This window comes from Lepus europaeus, chromosome 5 (assembly GCF_033115175.1).
Source record: "Lepus europaeus isolate LE1 chromosome 5, mLepTim1.pri, whole genome shotgun sequence".
NCBI classification, from domain to species: Eukaryota; Metazoa; Chordata; class Mammalia; order Lagomorpha; family Leporidae; genus Lepus; species Lepus europaeus.
Window position 1 is genome coordinate 14,665,186 of NC_084831.1, and position 15,329 is coordinate 14,680,514.

The window sequence follows — 15,329 nt, forward strand, 5'->3', positions numbered from 1 at the left end:
GCAGTCATTGCTGTGGAGTGAACCAGCAGATGGAAGACCTTTCTCTCTGTCTCTCCTTCTCTCTGTCTGTAACTCTACCTCTCATATAAATAAAAAATCTTAAAAAAAAAAAAAAAAGAACTACTACAAGCCTCCTTCATTCTACATAAACCACTCAAAGAGTATCAGTTCTACACAAGCAGAAGATGGCTGTTATCATTTGGAGGCTGAACATCTCCCAATAAAATATTTAAAAAAACAAAAGACAGAAAAGAAACCCCATATGTTAAAGGCTTGGTGACACTACTGGGAAGGAGAGGAACTTTTAGGAGGTGAGGTCTCGTGGGGGTCCACAGGCTGGGGATGTACCCTGAGAAGGCAGTTTTTGTGAGAAACTTCTTAGAAAAGCCTGAGTTCGGGCCCAGCTGCTCTCTGCCATCCTGGCTTGTCACGTGATCCTTGCTCTGCATGTACTGTCACTGCCGTCGGCCCCTCACCAGAGCCAAAGCCTGCGTCCTGCTGTTTGTACTTTAAACCTAGCAAACTGTGAGCTAAAGAAACCTTTGCCCTTTGTAAGTTTAGCTGTCCAGGCATTTTGGAACCTAGAACTAGTTCAGCAGTGCAATACTGTTTAAAGGACACTAAAGGACAGCCTCGGATGTAACTTGTACTGAGTGAAAGAGGTGACAGAGAAGTGTAGCGGGGGCTGCCATGCCCTTTAGTTCACATACTGGAGAGGACCCTGCGCACGCCCAGATGTGCATCCAGAGCTCTGGGTGGCCTGACTTCCCTCCCCGGCTCCCCTTCCCTCCCTTCTTTTGGGGTTGGCCTGACTTTCTTTTCCTTCTCCTCTTCTTTTTTTCTTTCTTGCTTTCTTTTTTAATTTTTGTAAAGATTTTTTTCATTAATTTGAAACATAGAGATACAGAAACAGAGAGTGAGAGGTAGAGATCTTTCATCTGCTGATCCATTCCCCCAAATGCCTGCAACAGCCTGGGCTGGGCCAGGCCAAAGCCAGGAGCCAGGAGCTTCTTCCATGGGTGCAGGGGCTCAAGCACTTGAGTCATCTTCTGATGCTTTCCCAGGCACATTAGCAGGGAGTTGCATTGGAAGTAGAGCCCTGGGGACTTGAACTGGTACCCATATAGTATGCACGTATTGCAGGGGGCAACTTAACCCATTATACCACAACACTGGCCCCTTTATTTTTCTTGTCTTTATTTTATTTTATTTTATCACTTATTTATTTGAAAGGCAGAGTTAGAGAGACAGAGATATCTTCCATCTTCTGGTTCACCCCTGAAACGGCCACAGCAGCCAGGGCTGGGCCAGGTCAAATCCAGGAGCTCCATCTGGGTCTCCCACGTGGGTTCAGGGGCCCAAGCACACAGGCCAACTTCCACTGCTTTTCCAGGCACAACAGCAAGAGCCGGATGGGAAGCGGAGCAGCAGGGTCTTCAATCAGCATTCTGATGTGGGATGCTGGCAGGCAGAGGCTTAAGGAGAAAACTATTTTTTTTTCTTCCTTTTTTTTTTTTTTTTTAAATTTTTGACAGGCAGAGTGGACAGTGAGAGAGAGAGAGAGACAGAAAGGTCTTCCTTTGCCGTTGGTTCACCCTCCAATGGCCGCCGCGGTAGGCGTGCTGCGGCCGGCGCACTGCGCTGTTCTGATGGCAGGAGCCAGGTGCTTCTCCTGGTCTCCCATGGGGTGCAGGGCCCAAGGACTTGGGCCATCCTCCACTGCACTCCCTGGCCACAGCAGAGAGCTGGCCTGGAAGAGGGGCAACCGGGACAGGATCGGTGCCCCGACTGGGACTAGAACCCGGTGTGCCGGCGCTGCAAGGCGGAGGATTAGCCTGTTGAGCCACGGCGCCGGCTTAAGGAGAAAACTATTAGCCATTTGCCAGATAACCTGCTCTTCACTTAAACACCATTTTATGATGCTCCTATCCCATAAAATATAATGTATAAAGATTAAAGAAGGAAATCAACTTTAGGGATGAAATAAATACATCCATAAGAATTACTACCATAATCTCTCTGTGTGCGTCTATGAGAGAGAGACAGAGAAAAACAGACATGTCGGTAAGCAGGACAGAGCTGACAGCAAGGATGAAGCTGGTGACTCACCTGGTTAGGGTCCTTCGGGAGTCAAACTCTAAAGGCGTGGATGACGTGGACCCTGAGGGTGCTGGTTGCAAAGCAGAGAATCTGTTTAAACTGGAAGCACTTGACCGTAAGGCATCTGCAGGTATTGAGAATTTAAAAAAAAAGTAAAAAAGTCACATGACTAAAATACAGCTACTCATGTAGCTGCCTCCTTGGGTGGGACCCTACCCCAGGCATTTCTGATAAGCTTAGGTGCTACCAATCTCTTGGTCTAGCTCCCACACTATGAGATGCAACACATTAGAGGGAAACTGTATATAAAATAGAGTTTCAACATCTGTTCATTATAACCATTTGTTCCTCTAAAAATCTAATTAAATTATCCTGGAGAGGGTACAAGGGATGGGAATAGTAAACAAGAAGCAGGCAAGCAAACCCAGGACAAACTGTTAGGTTTTAATGAAGCTAACCCATATAAATACTATGATCTCATTTATGTAAAATCATGCATGTGGGTTTAAGTGAACAACGAAATTTGTAAAAATTTAAAGGCAAAAAAGCTGAAATTACTTAGTAGAAGGCAGATATGGGAAAGAGGTTAATATTAAAGTTTTCCTTTATCCTGTTTGGCTTTATCAGTTATTAACAAGGTCCAAACATTTTCAGTTCTTGGGTCAAATCTCCCCAAATATGATTTTTGATAAAGATACTCAAAACTGTTTAAATCTAATTTTATTCTTTTTATAATTGCTTGACATTAAATGTTTTTCTCAACTTGAGTTTCCCTTTTAATTTAGTCACAATAATTTCTTTTTTTAAAATTTCTATTTATTTATTTAAAAAAAAATTTTTTTTTTGACAGGCAGAGTGGACAGTGAGAGAGAGACAGAGATAAAGGTCTTCCTTTTGCCGTTGGTTCACCCTACAATGGCTGCCGCGGCTGGCGTGCTGCAGCTGGCGTGCTGTGGCCGGCGCACCGCGCTGATCCGATGGCAGGAGCCAGGTGCTTCTCCTGGTCTCCCATGTGGGTGCAGGGCCCAAGCACTTGGGCCATCCTCCACTGCACTCCCGGGCCACAGCAGAGAGCTGGACTGGAAGAGGGGCAACCGGGATAGAATCCGGCGCCCCGACCGGGACTAGAACCCAGTGTGCCGGCGCCGCAAGGCGGAGGATTAGCCTAGTGAGCCGCGGTGCCAGCCCACAATAATTTCTATAAGTATATTGAATCTAAGATCAATAACAAAGGAATCTAAAAAGATTAAGATCTTAAATAACCTAACTGAACTAAAAAAATTTATTTACTTTTAAAAAAGATTTATTTACTTTGAAAGGAAGAGTGACAGTGAGAGGAGGAGAAACAGAGAGAGAGAGGAAGATCCATCTTCCATCCACTGTTCATTCCCCAAATTCCCAGGGCCAGGGCTGGACCAAGCCTAAGCTAAGAAGCCAGGAAGCCCATCTGGGTCTCGCAAATGGGCGGCCAGGACTCAAGTACTTGGGTCATCATCTGCACTTCCCAAGCGCATTAACAGGGAAGAGCTGGATCAAAGGCGAAGCAGCTAGTACTTGAACCAGCATTCCACTACAGATGGGGCATTCCAATATGGGATGTGGACATCCCAAGCAGCAAGTTTAACCAGCTGTGTCACCATGCCTACCCCTAATCAGAAAACTGCTAAAAAATATTTTAAATATGTAAGGATCCTTAGGGTAGGAAAACCTTTATATTACTGAGAAAGGGCCATCAACAAAATTTTGGGTATGGTTAGTCTGTAGATCTTTCCCTAAAATTACATGCAGTGACTGTGCACATGCTAAAAAGGGAACAGTGCGACCAGACCTGTGTCTGAGAGCGACACCCCATACCTACCGGTCTCACTCGCCTTGGCTCCACCACTGCTGCCTTTGCCCCAGCTGCCCAGCTGTGCTTTAGGGACCAGCTGGATTTTCTCGTCAATTGTGGGCTGTAACATAAGGGCCCACAGTCAGTTACAGAAATTCTTCTAGAATGACAGGCATTCTTTTCTTTTTTTCTTCTTCAGTACAATAAAACCAATTTTACAAAAAAAATTTTGTTGGGAACCTCAATTTAAGAAGCATAAATTGTAGCTGTTCTCAGTCAAGTGGGATCCTTGTGGCTTCTGAGGCCCTTCCTGGACTGCAGTTTCTATAAAACACTGGTCTGCAGAATGCATTCAGGTCCTTCTATTTAAGGTTTATTGATTTGCCAAAGGTAAGAAACTTCTGATGATTCCTCCTGAACAATACTGCTCAGTAATTTAAAAAAACAAAAAAAAGCAAATATCTAATTACTACAATATTAATTGGTTAACTTCCTTACATGCTTGTCATAAAAGAAAGTCATTCGACAAAAAAGTTTCATGCTGGGCTAGGGATGGGGCTAGAATGTCTTAAATATTGGTATAATATTCATAAATATTGGAGCTGATGTTGGAAAAATTCTTTAAAGACAGGGTTTTGGTTACAACTGTCTCATGCGGAAAATGGAGATGACAGGAATACAGTAGTATTCATTGGCGCAATTCCTGCTCTAAGACACAAACAACTAGAATGTACAAGAACCTTGGAATACAGGATGCTAGGCAATGATATCATAAGAGAGATCCAGAGGGTAGAATGTTCTATCAGGAAGCAAAGCTTAAAAAAACCAATGAAGATGCAAATGACCTAGCTCATTTTATCTCATTTTTTCCAATGTCTTACTTTTTGTCAATTACCTTCTTTGATTTGGTGTTTGCACACTAGCTGTAGATTGTCATTACAATTTTGCTGGCAAGTTGCCAATTTTCAGATACATGGAAAGTGTATTACAGTAAGGGTCAGACTAGACTGCCCATGGATTCTCAAAAGTGGAAGGCAGAGTATATGAAATCTTTATTACAAAATGATTTTTAGTAGGTCCTCTGTGATTTCTTTTAGCTCTTTTTATGGAAAACCATTTATTCCTTTCATGGCTAAATTAAACAGGTATTTGCTTTTTCCCCAGAGTTAACAATACAATTTGTGCAAGCCTGCAACTAAGACTTCTTAAGAACTTTTTATCATTATCTCTCCTACACTAAGTATCTCATACCTCAAATAATTAGGCACTTCCTACTATAGTAAATCCATGTAGAAATAAAAAGGCTTGGTGCCAAGACAAATATGTAGAACATGGTGATCAATGTAGAAATCTGTCTGTAGCAAACAACTTATCCATAAAAATACGTAAAATGGTTTTTTTATGTGAGTAAGAATTACTTTTGAGAGTTGTGATGGGAATGTGGTATACTGTGTTTAAAATGTCACACTCACCTTAGTGATTTTCAGGAATTTTGAGGGGTCCAGGACCCGACTGTTCTTGGCCCCTTGTACAGTGTTCCACCCACCTTCGTCCACTCTCTGGACTCCTGCAGGAAGAACAGAAAGAGCCATTCTCTCATCTCCTCCAGTCAGCGTGACAGTGAGGGTGAGAATGTTTGCAGCCCAGTCACTCCACTGAAACCCAAGAAAAGACACAAGACACTGTTCCCGCACTGCTGACGGTCCACATAGCTTGAAAATGTAAAGAAGTACTGCGTATGCTGGACCGCCTATGAAACATTCTTACTAACCTACAGGAAACCAACGACACCAAAACAAACAAACAAACAAACAAACAAACAAACCAGCACTGGACAAGGCAGGCCAAGTCTAGTTTGGACGTTCAGGACTGGAACGCTTTCAAACAAGTCAGAGGGAAATGACTTCACCCGGTGCTGTCAGGTGATGCAGCAAGTCTGCTGCGATCCTCTCCAGAATTCCAGCTGCTCATCCCTCTCTCTTGGCCAATTTGTCAGCAAATCTTGTCAGTGCAACCTTTACGACATAGCCCAACATATTCAGAACCTAACCCTTGTAACTACTACCAGCACTAGCAATGTTTCCCAGATTACTAAAAAGACCTCTTCATTGGCCTCCCTGCTTCCATCCTCGCCTAGGTTTGCCATGGCTGCCAATACGATCCCAGTCAAGTATATGCCAAAACTTGTCGTTGTTTTGTTCAAAATCCTTGTCTTATCTTTCCATCTCAGAGAAAAAGACAAGACTCCTACACGGCCTCCTGAGCTCTCAGTGATATGATCCCAGATCCCCTTTCAGTCCCCAGCTTTTCCCACTTCCTTCCTCAGGCCCCTTAGCTCCAGACACACTGTCTCCTTGCTGTTTCTTGCAAATGCTATTCAGATCTTTCCTACTTACTATTCCCATTGCCTAAAACCCTCGTCCTCAGATACCCACATGAGCTGAAGCTGCTGTAGGTCTCTGCTCAAACAGTATCAACTTCCAGAGGTTCTCTAACCTCCCTGTTTACCACGCCTTACATTCCCCATTCCCTCACTTTATCTTTCCATACAACAAACTTGACAGTTTATATATTTTGTTTAAATATATAGTAAGAGTACATAAGATGTGACTTTGCCCTTATTAATTGACTGGCACTAAGTAAATATTCATTGAATAAACAAATCAAATTGTCTATCCAAAAGCTTTTCTGATTCTTATTTATGAACGTGTCTTGATTTTCTCTGTGTTATCTGGTATTATTGGTTATGAACAGACTTGCTGCCTCCTTGTTTCTAAGAAACTTGTCTCAGAGTATTTTTCCTTTCTACTTGCTCTTTATCTGTCACTCCCCAAGAGTTCTTTTCCTTTAGTCACCTGTGAACATCCTTCATGGATTAAGCTTTGATATCTTCTCTCTCAACCTAGTTCAATAATAAATAGCCATCATCTAAAAAGCACTATGTAAGTACTATGGTGAAGTGTGGCACCCATGACGGCTAAGAGAAAACTGTCTTCCATGGGAGATTTATGTCTCCTAACAATCTCACTATGAACCCTACTGTGTCTTGAATAAGTAACAGTTAAGGGTAACTGAGTGAGCTAGATGTGAATCTAAAAACATCACACATTTTACCCTCATTTCATCCTCACAAACATTCTAGGTGCTACTGTTAGTTTCTTGTTTTGTTTTCTCTTATCCAAGGCTACACATCTACGAAGGAGGAGAGCTGAAATTCAAGGCCAGACAGGCTCCAGTCTATGCTCTCAGCCACTCTACCAAGTGACCCAGTCACTCCCCTGACTACTGCACAGAGGAGCATACCCGTTTGGATGTTCTACTGTCTTCTGAAAATGAACAGAACAAAAAATTTACCATTTCTCTCTCTCTTTCAGATTTATTTATTTGAAAGGTAGAGTTACAGACAGAGGGAGATCTTCCATCCACTGGTTCACTCCCTAAATGGCTGCAGTGACCAAAGATGGGCCAGGCTGGGGCCAGGAGCCTGGAACTCCATCCAGCTTTCCCAAGCCCTTGGGCCATCCTCCACTGCCTTCCCAGATGCATCAGCAGGAAGCTGGATCAGAAGCAGAACAACTGGGACTTGAACTGGCACTCTGCTGAGGCCAGTATCACAAGCAGCTTACTCTGCTGTACCACAATGCCAGCCCCTATCATTTGTCTTTTTTTTTTTAAGATTTATTTATTTTTATTTATTTGAAAGGCAGAGTTCCAGAGAGGAAGAGGAAGAGAGAGAGAGAGAGAGAGAGGTCTTCCACCCACTGGTTCACTCCCAGATGGCTGCAGTGCCTGGAGCTGCGCCAATCCAAAGCCAGGAGGCAGGAGCTTCTTCTGGGTCTCCCACATGGGTGCAGGGGCCCAAGGACTTCGGTCATTTTGTACTGCTTTTCCAGGCCACGGCAGAGAGCTGGATCAGAAGTGGAGCAGCTGGGACTTGAACCGGCGCCCATATGGGATGCTGGCACTACAGGCAGCAGCTTTACGCACTGTGCCACAGTGCCGCCCCCTCTATAATTTGTCTTTTAAAAAAGTTTCTCACCCCAAAGTTCTTAGTCAACGGATTATTTTTTCAGGTGTACAATGCGCTCTATTTCACCTTTCCAACTTCTCCATCTGTCTCTTCCTTTCTGTTCTACCTGATGACAAAGTCTCACTTCACACGCAGGGCTTCAGCAACAACACCTGCTGAATGCAGTGCACTCCCTTGATTCACCATGTGCAAAGCAAGACCGCCCAAATCTGTGTCTATTAAATGCATCAAGTCTGTATTTCTTTCTTTCTTTTTTTTTTTTTTTTTTTTTTGACAGGCAGAGTGGACAGTGAGAGAGAGACAGAGAGAAAGGTCTTCCTTTGCCGTTGGTTCACCCTCCAATGGCCGCCGCGGTAGCGCGCTGCGGCCGGCGCACCGCGCTGTTCCGATGGCGGGAGCCAGGGGCTTCTCCTGGTCTCCCATGGGGTGCAGGGCCCAAGCACTTGGGCCATCCTCCACTGCCCTCCCTGGCCACAGCAGAGAGCTGGCCTGGAAGAGGGGCAACCGGGACAGGATCGGTGCCCCGACCGGGACTAGAACCCGGTGTGCTGGCGCCGCAAGGCGGAGGATTAGCCTGTTGAGCCACGGCACCGGCCCCAAGTCTGTATTTCTTAAATATAATTTTAAAAAAGCAAGATTGGTTCTTTTTAGACTTTTTAAAAATTATTTATTTATTTGACAGGTAGAGTTCTAGACAATGAGAGGGAGAGACAGAAAGAAAGGTCTTTCTTCCGTTGGTTCACTCCCCAAATGGCCGCCACGGCCGGCACTGCGCTGATCTGAAGCCAGGAGCCAGGTGCTTCTCCTGGTCTCCCATGCGGGTGCAGGGCCCAAGCACTAGGGCCATCCTCCACTGCTTTCCCAGGCCACAGCAGAGAGCTGGACTGGAAGAGGAGCAAGTGGGACTAGTACCCGGTGCCCCAACTGGGACTAGAACCCAGTGCCCACATGAGATGCTGGTGCTGCAGGTGGAGGATTAACCAAGTAAGCCACGGCGCCGGCCCCAATTGATTTTTATTATGTATCTTTAGCATGAAATTACTCCTCTGACAATGGCTCTTTAATGTATACCAAATCAATTTAAAAGTTTTTTTTTTTTTTAAAGATTTATTTTATTTATTTGAAAGACAGAGTTACAGAAAGAGGTAGAGGCAGAGAGAGAGGTCTTCCATCCGCTGGTCACTCTCCAGATGGCCGCAATGGCCAGAGATGCGCTGATCTGAAGCCAGGAGCCAGGAGCCTCTTCCGGGTCTCCCGCATGGGTGCAAGGGCCCAAGGACTTGGGCCATCTTCTGCTACTTTCCCAGGCCATAGCAGAGAGCTGGATTGAAAGAGGAGCTGCCAGGACTAGAACCGGCGCCCATATGGGATGCAGACACTTCAGACCAGGGCTTTAACCCACTGCACCACAGCACTGGCCCCAAGTTAAAAGTTCTTAATCTTGGGGGCCAGCGCTATGGCTCAGTGGGTTAAGGTACTGCCTGCAACACTGGCATCCTACATGGGCGCTGGTTTGTGTCCTGTCTACTCCACTTTCCACCCAGCTCAATGCTAATGGCTTGGGAAAGCAGCAAAAGATGGCCCAGATATCTGAGGCCCTGCTACCCAGGTAGAACTGGAAGAAGCTCCTGGTTTCTGGCTCAGTTCTGACCCTTCTATTTGGTGAATGACAACCAGAGGTTATATGATTTCACTCTCTGTAACTGCCTTCCAATAAATAAAATATTTAAAAATTATACAGATATTATATACATTTAATCTGGCTTTATTCTTTCAGACTAACATTTTCTATTTCTCTTGAACACTGAAATTTTACTTTAGTCAAGGTGGTTTATTCCTTTTTCCATGCTTAATTTCTTTTTTTTAAAAAAGATTTTATTTATTTATTTGAAAGGTAGAGTTACAGACAGTGAGAGGAAGAGAGAGAGAAAGGTCTTCCTTCTGTTGGCTCACTCCCCAGATCCTTAGCAGAGAGCTGAATCTGAAGTGGAGCAGCTGGGACTAGAACCGGCACCCATATGGGACCAGCAGATGGAAGACCTCTCTCTCTCTCTCTCTCTCTCTCTCTTTGCTGCTCCTCTCTCTCTTTGCTGCTCCTCTCTCTGTGTAACTCTGAATTTCAAATAAATACATAAATCTTTTTTTAATAAAAATAAAAGTAAGTAAAGAAGCCAGATCTTGTATTGGCACCCATATGGGACACTGGCATTGCAAGTGGTGGGTTAACTCATTATGCCACAATGTTGGCCCCAGAAACCATATTTCACACTTCTTTTTCTGTCACTAATACATAGGAAATGTTCAATAAAGTCTTATTAGTGGCTTTGAAGTAGTCAAAGAAATGATTTTTAGTCCCTGCATTTTCTGCTTTTACCTAATAACTAGTCTCCAGGTAGAAATACTTCAGTTAAAATTACTATCTTGGGGCTGGTGCTATGGTATAGTGGGTAAAACCGCTGCTGCCTGCAGTGCTGGCATCCTATATGGGTTGGTTTGAGTCCCGCTGCCTTACTTCCAATCCAGCTCTTTGCTATGGCCTGGGAAAGCAAGTCTTTGGGCCCCTGCACCTGTGTGGGAAACCTGGAAGAAGTTCCTGGCTCCTGGTTTCAGATCAGTGCAGCTTTGGCCATTGTAGCCATCGGGGGAGTGAACCAGTGGATGGAGGACTCTCTCTCTGCCTCTGCTTCTCTGTAACTCTGCCTTTCAAATAATAAATAAATCTTTTACAAATTACTATCTTTTTTTTTTTTTTTGACAGGCAGAGTGGACAGTGAGAGAGAGAGAAAGACAGAGAGAAAGGTCTTCCTTTGCCGTTGGTTCATCCTCCAATGGCCGATGCGGCCGACGCATCGCGCTGATCCGAAGCCAGGAGCCAGGTGCTTCTCCTGGTCTCCCATGCGGGTGCAGGGCCCAAGGACCTGGGCCATCCTCCACTGCCTTCCTGGGCCATAGCAGAGAGCTGGCCTGGAAGAGGGGCAACCGGGACAGAATCCGGCGCCCTGACCGGGACTAGAACCCGGTGTGCTGGCGCTGCAAGGTGGAGGATTAGCCTGTTAAGCCACGGCACCGGCCTACAAATTACTATCTTTTCTTCAGGTTATTCTCTCTGCATTCATTTCACACCTAAATATTGTCTTTATAAACGTTTATTTGAAAGATAGGAAGCCAGAGACAGAGAACGATCTTCCAGTTACTGTTTCACTCCTCAAATGCCCACAACAGCTAAGGCTGGGCCAGGCCAAAGACAGGAAACCAGAACTCCATCTGGGATCACGTGGGTGGCAGATAACCTAGTACTTTGAGCCATCATCTTACTGTCTTCCCAGGATATACATTATCAGGAAGTGGATCAGAAGTTGAGCTGTGACTCAAACCAGGCCCTCCAATATGAGATGCCAATATCCCAGGTGGCATCTTACACACTGTGCCCTAACAAATACTTCAACACCATTCCCTCGAGATCCCACGTTCGCTAAAGTGCGGTGGCTCCTACACTCACCTGGTCTTCTCTTCTCCTTGGTCATGAGCTGCTGGACCTTCCTCTGTTCTTCTTGTTCTTCTATTTTAGCTTCTTTGTGAATCTGCTCGATAGTTTTAGGCCCTTGATCTGCTCTTCGAGATACCCAATTACACTAGAAAAGTAAAAAATCAGGTTATTAGCCAGATGGTGAAAATAAAAATAAAATAAAATTATAAGTTTTTAATTTTCACTGCTAGAAATTTTTATTTTTGTTTTCTTTTATTTTTGTCAGGCAGAGTGGACAGTGAGAGAGAGAGACAGAGAGAAAGGTCTTCCTTTGCCGTTGGTTCACCCTCCAATGGCTGCCGCAGCCGGCGCACCGCGCCGATCTGAAGCCAGGAGCCAGGTGCTTCTCCTGGTCTCCCATGGGGTGCAGGGCCCAAGCACTTGGGCCATCCTCCACTGCACTCCCAGGCCATAGCAGAGAGCTGGACTGGAAGAGGGGCAACCAGGATAGAATCTGGCGCCCCGACCGGGACTAGAACCCGGTGTGCTGGTGCCACTAGGCGGAAGATTAGCCTGTTGAGCCACGGTGCTGGCCACTGCTAGAAAATTATAAATACCTACAAAATCTGAGATTACGGCAGTTTTCCTTCTGTCATGTGGATGGCACTGTGTACAGTGTGGTAATCAGAGTTAAAGAAGTAAATTCTTCTCAATCAACCCTGGTCAACTTAACTGTACAATGCACATTCCAACAGTAAATGCACAGGCTGGCCCAAATGTATTTTATCATTATTTTGCACATTTGAAAGGAGGAGAGAGAAGAGGACGAGGGTTCCCTGGCATTGCCTTAATCCAGGGGTTCTATTAGTTCATATCCTACTCTACAGGGAGTCTAATTAGAAGATGACTAGCACTCTTCTTCCTCCAATATCAGGGTTCTGGATCCTTCACGAAGTGTCACGCCATTGTGCCCTTTGGTTATCCCCTCTACTAAGGCCAAAAGTTGTCTCTTCATACTTTCCTGTTCCCTTTCCTAATGTTCTAACATCTGATAAAAGTAAAAGGAGCTGAAGGCATGGGTGGGGAAGTGTTTTCTACTTATTAGACAGAGGCAAGGATGGTAAACAGGTTTAAACCAGTATGCCAGTGGCTTTGGTGATAGGAGAGATCCCAAAGTCACGCCGGGGCTTTAGCAAACAGAGGACCATCGCCAGTGCTGGATTCAGACAGGAAAGGGTGTGCCCTGCATTCACTTTCTCAATTGGGCTGGCTGCACTATATTCCCTGTAGGAGTTAACTAAGAGAGAAATCAGGCTACAGTGATAAACACTGTATGTGGTATAAGAAAAGAGAAAAAAATTATTATAAAATAAGAGTGTTTATAGGAAAAACAATAGAGAAGAAAACATCAACATGTGGGCACTTGGCACTTTCCATAATGATCTCCCTGAATCTTCACAACAAATCTGCAACGCAGACAACATCCCCATTTTACAGATTAAAAGTGTAAGGCTCAGCAAAGTCAAACATATTCATTGTGAAGATCAGACTGATTATTTAGCTCACGAAAACTAAATTTAATTGACCACAGTCTGAATTCAGAACTGCTTATTTCAAAACTGCAATGTAGTCTGATAATCAGAGTAAGGAGTAGAAACACGCAACAGTTAAGAGGTTTCTAACTCTCTCAGGAATACGCCAGTTCAAGCTCAGAGAGTACTGAAGGCAAAATCATTAATTTTATTTATTTGTTTATTTATTTTAAAGACATATTTTATGTATTTTTTTTTTTTTTGACAGGCAGAGTGGACAGTGAGAGAGAGAGAGACAGAGAGAAAGGTCTTCCTTTGCTGTTGGTTCACCCTCCAATGCCCACCGCGGCCGGCGCACCACGCTGATCCGAAGGCAGGAGCCAGGTGCTTCTCCTGGTCTCCCATGGGATGCAGGGCCCAAGCACTTGGGCCATCATCCACTGCCTTCCTGGGCCATAGCAGAGAGCTGGCCTGGAAGAGGGGCAACAGGGATAGAATCCGGCGCCCCGACAGGGACTAGAACCCGGGGTACCGGTGCCGCAAGGCGGAGGATTAGCCTATTGAGCCGTGGCGCCAGCCATATTTTATGTATTTCAAAGGCAAAGTGGCAAAGAATCTTCCATCCATTGGTTCACTCCCCAAATGATCACAAATGGGACTGGGCCAGGCTGAATCCCTGAGCCCAGAACTCCATCTGGGTTTCCCACATGGGAGGCAGTCCCAAGTTCTTTGGTCATCCTCTGCTGCTTTCCCAGGTGCATTAGCAGGGAGCTGGACTTGAAGCAAAGCAGCTAGGACTCAAACCGGTGCTCTGACACAGGATGCTGGTGTTGCAGGTGGCAGCCTAGTCTATTGCACTGCAACACCAGTCTGAAGCATTTTTTTAAAAAGATTTATTTATTTATTTGAAAGGCAGAGACACAGAGGGAGATATCTTCTATCTGCTAGCCCACTCTCTAAATTGCTGCCAACAACCAGGGCTGAGCCAGCCTGAAGCTAGGAGCCAGGAGCTTCCTCTGGGTTTCAGAGAGAGAGGGAAAGACACACAGAGAGAGGTTTTCCATCTGCTGGTTCACTCCCCAAATGGCCACTATAGCTAGCACTAGGCCAGGCTGAAGCCAGGAACCAGGAGCTTCATCTGGGTCTCCCATGTGGGTGGCAGGGACCCAAGCACTTAGGCCATCCTCCACTGCTTCCTGAAGTGCATTAGCAGGGAGCAGGATTGGAAGTGGAGCAGCTGGGACTCGAAACAGGCGCCCTTATGGGATGCCAGTGCTGCAAACTGTGCTTTTAACCTGCTGCACCACAGCACCAGCCCCAACCATTAAGTTTTTTTTTTTTAATATTTTATTTATTTATTGAAGAGGCAGATTTATAGACAGTGAGAGGGAGAGACAGAAAGATAGGCCTTCCATCCATTGGTTCACTCCCCAAAATGGCCACAATGGCCTATCCGAAGCCAGGAGCCAGAACCTTCTTCCAGGTCTCCAACATGAGTGCAGGGGCCCAAGCACTTGGGCCACCTTCTGCTGCTTTCCCAGGCCATAGCAGAGAGCTGGATCAGAAGAGGAGCAGCCAGGACTAGAACTGGCACCCATATGGGATGCTGGGACCACAGGCAGCGGTTTTACCTCTCCACTACAGCGCTGGCCCCAGCATTAAGTTTTTATACATGTTAACATTAGGACATCCTTCTCCTATTCAATTTATTAAAATAATTTAGACTAGTAGTATATTTCCTTTTCTTTCCTACTTACCAGCCTTAGGTCTATCACATCTTGAAGCATGAATCGAATTCTAGATGAGGTTTTTCTTTCTTTCACAATTTTTTCCATCTGATTAAAGTACTGGTCCATACGTGGCTACAAGAAACAAGATCATTAGTATTTCTGGCTAAAGAATTCAAATGTAATTTCATGATATAGATTTTTTTTTCATTATAGAGAGCTTTTAAATGTTTAAGGAATAGTATGACAGGATTTTTAATTGCGCATATGGTTGCCCAAAGAAAAGATTACACTTTTCAGACTTTTGAGCAGGTGGCTTTGTTATGCTATTAATTATAGATCAGAATATAATGGAAATGCTATTTTGGAGCTCCCTGGAACCTTCCTTAAGAGAGAGGTAGCTGTGTCCTTTGTCCCCCTTTTTTCCTACTTTTCCTTCTGAGAATTCTAAGGACTTAATGTTCTACCTAAGGAATGTGAAATGGTAAGCTACAAGGACTTACCTATGAACTTTGCTTATATAAGTGAAAAACTTCAATAATGTAGAAACTACAGGTATTTGGATTTTCTGTCATAGCTAAACATAATTCTAGCTGACTCAAATGTTACGGAACAGTTCTGACATTATTTCTTTGAAGCACTT

General features: G+C 44.8%; 1 protein-coding gene across 11 annotated transcripts in view; it reads right to left on the bottom strand.

Moving 5' to 3' along the window:
- Positions 1-15,329, bottom strand: part of EIF4G3 (eukaryotic translation initiation factor 4 gamma 3) — a 366,352-nt gene that overhangs the window by 52,638 nt on the left and 298,385 nt on the right. For all 11 annotated transcript variants that reach the window (XM_062190568.1, XM_062190571.1, XM_062190570.1 and 8 more), the window contains 5 exons: positions 14,717-14,821; positions 11,461-11,593; positions 5,404-5,498; positions 3,959-4,052; positions 2,110-2,224 (listed from right to left, as the gene is read on the bottom strand). In XM_062190568.1, the coding sequence (XP_062046552.1) occupies positions 2,110-2,224; positions 3,959-4,052; positions 5,404-5,498; positions 11,461-11,593; positions 14,717-14,821 (542 nt within the window). The remainder of the gene's footprint in view (positions 1-2,109; positions 2,225-3,958; positions 4,053-5,403; positions 5,499-11,460; positions 11,594-14,716; positions 14,822-15,329) is intronic.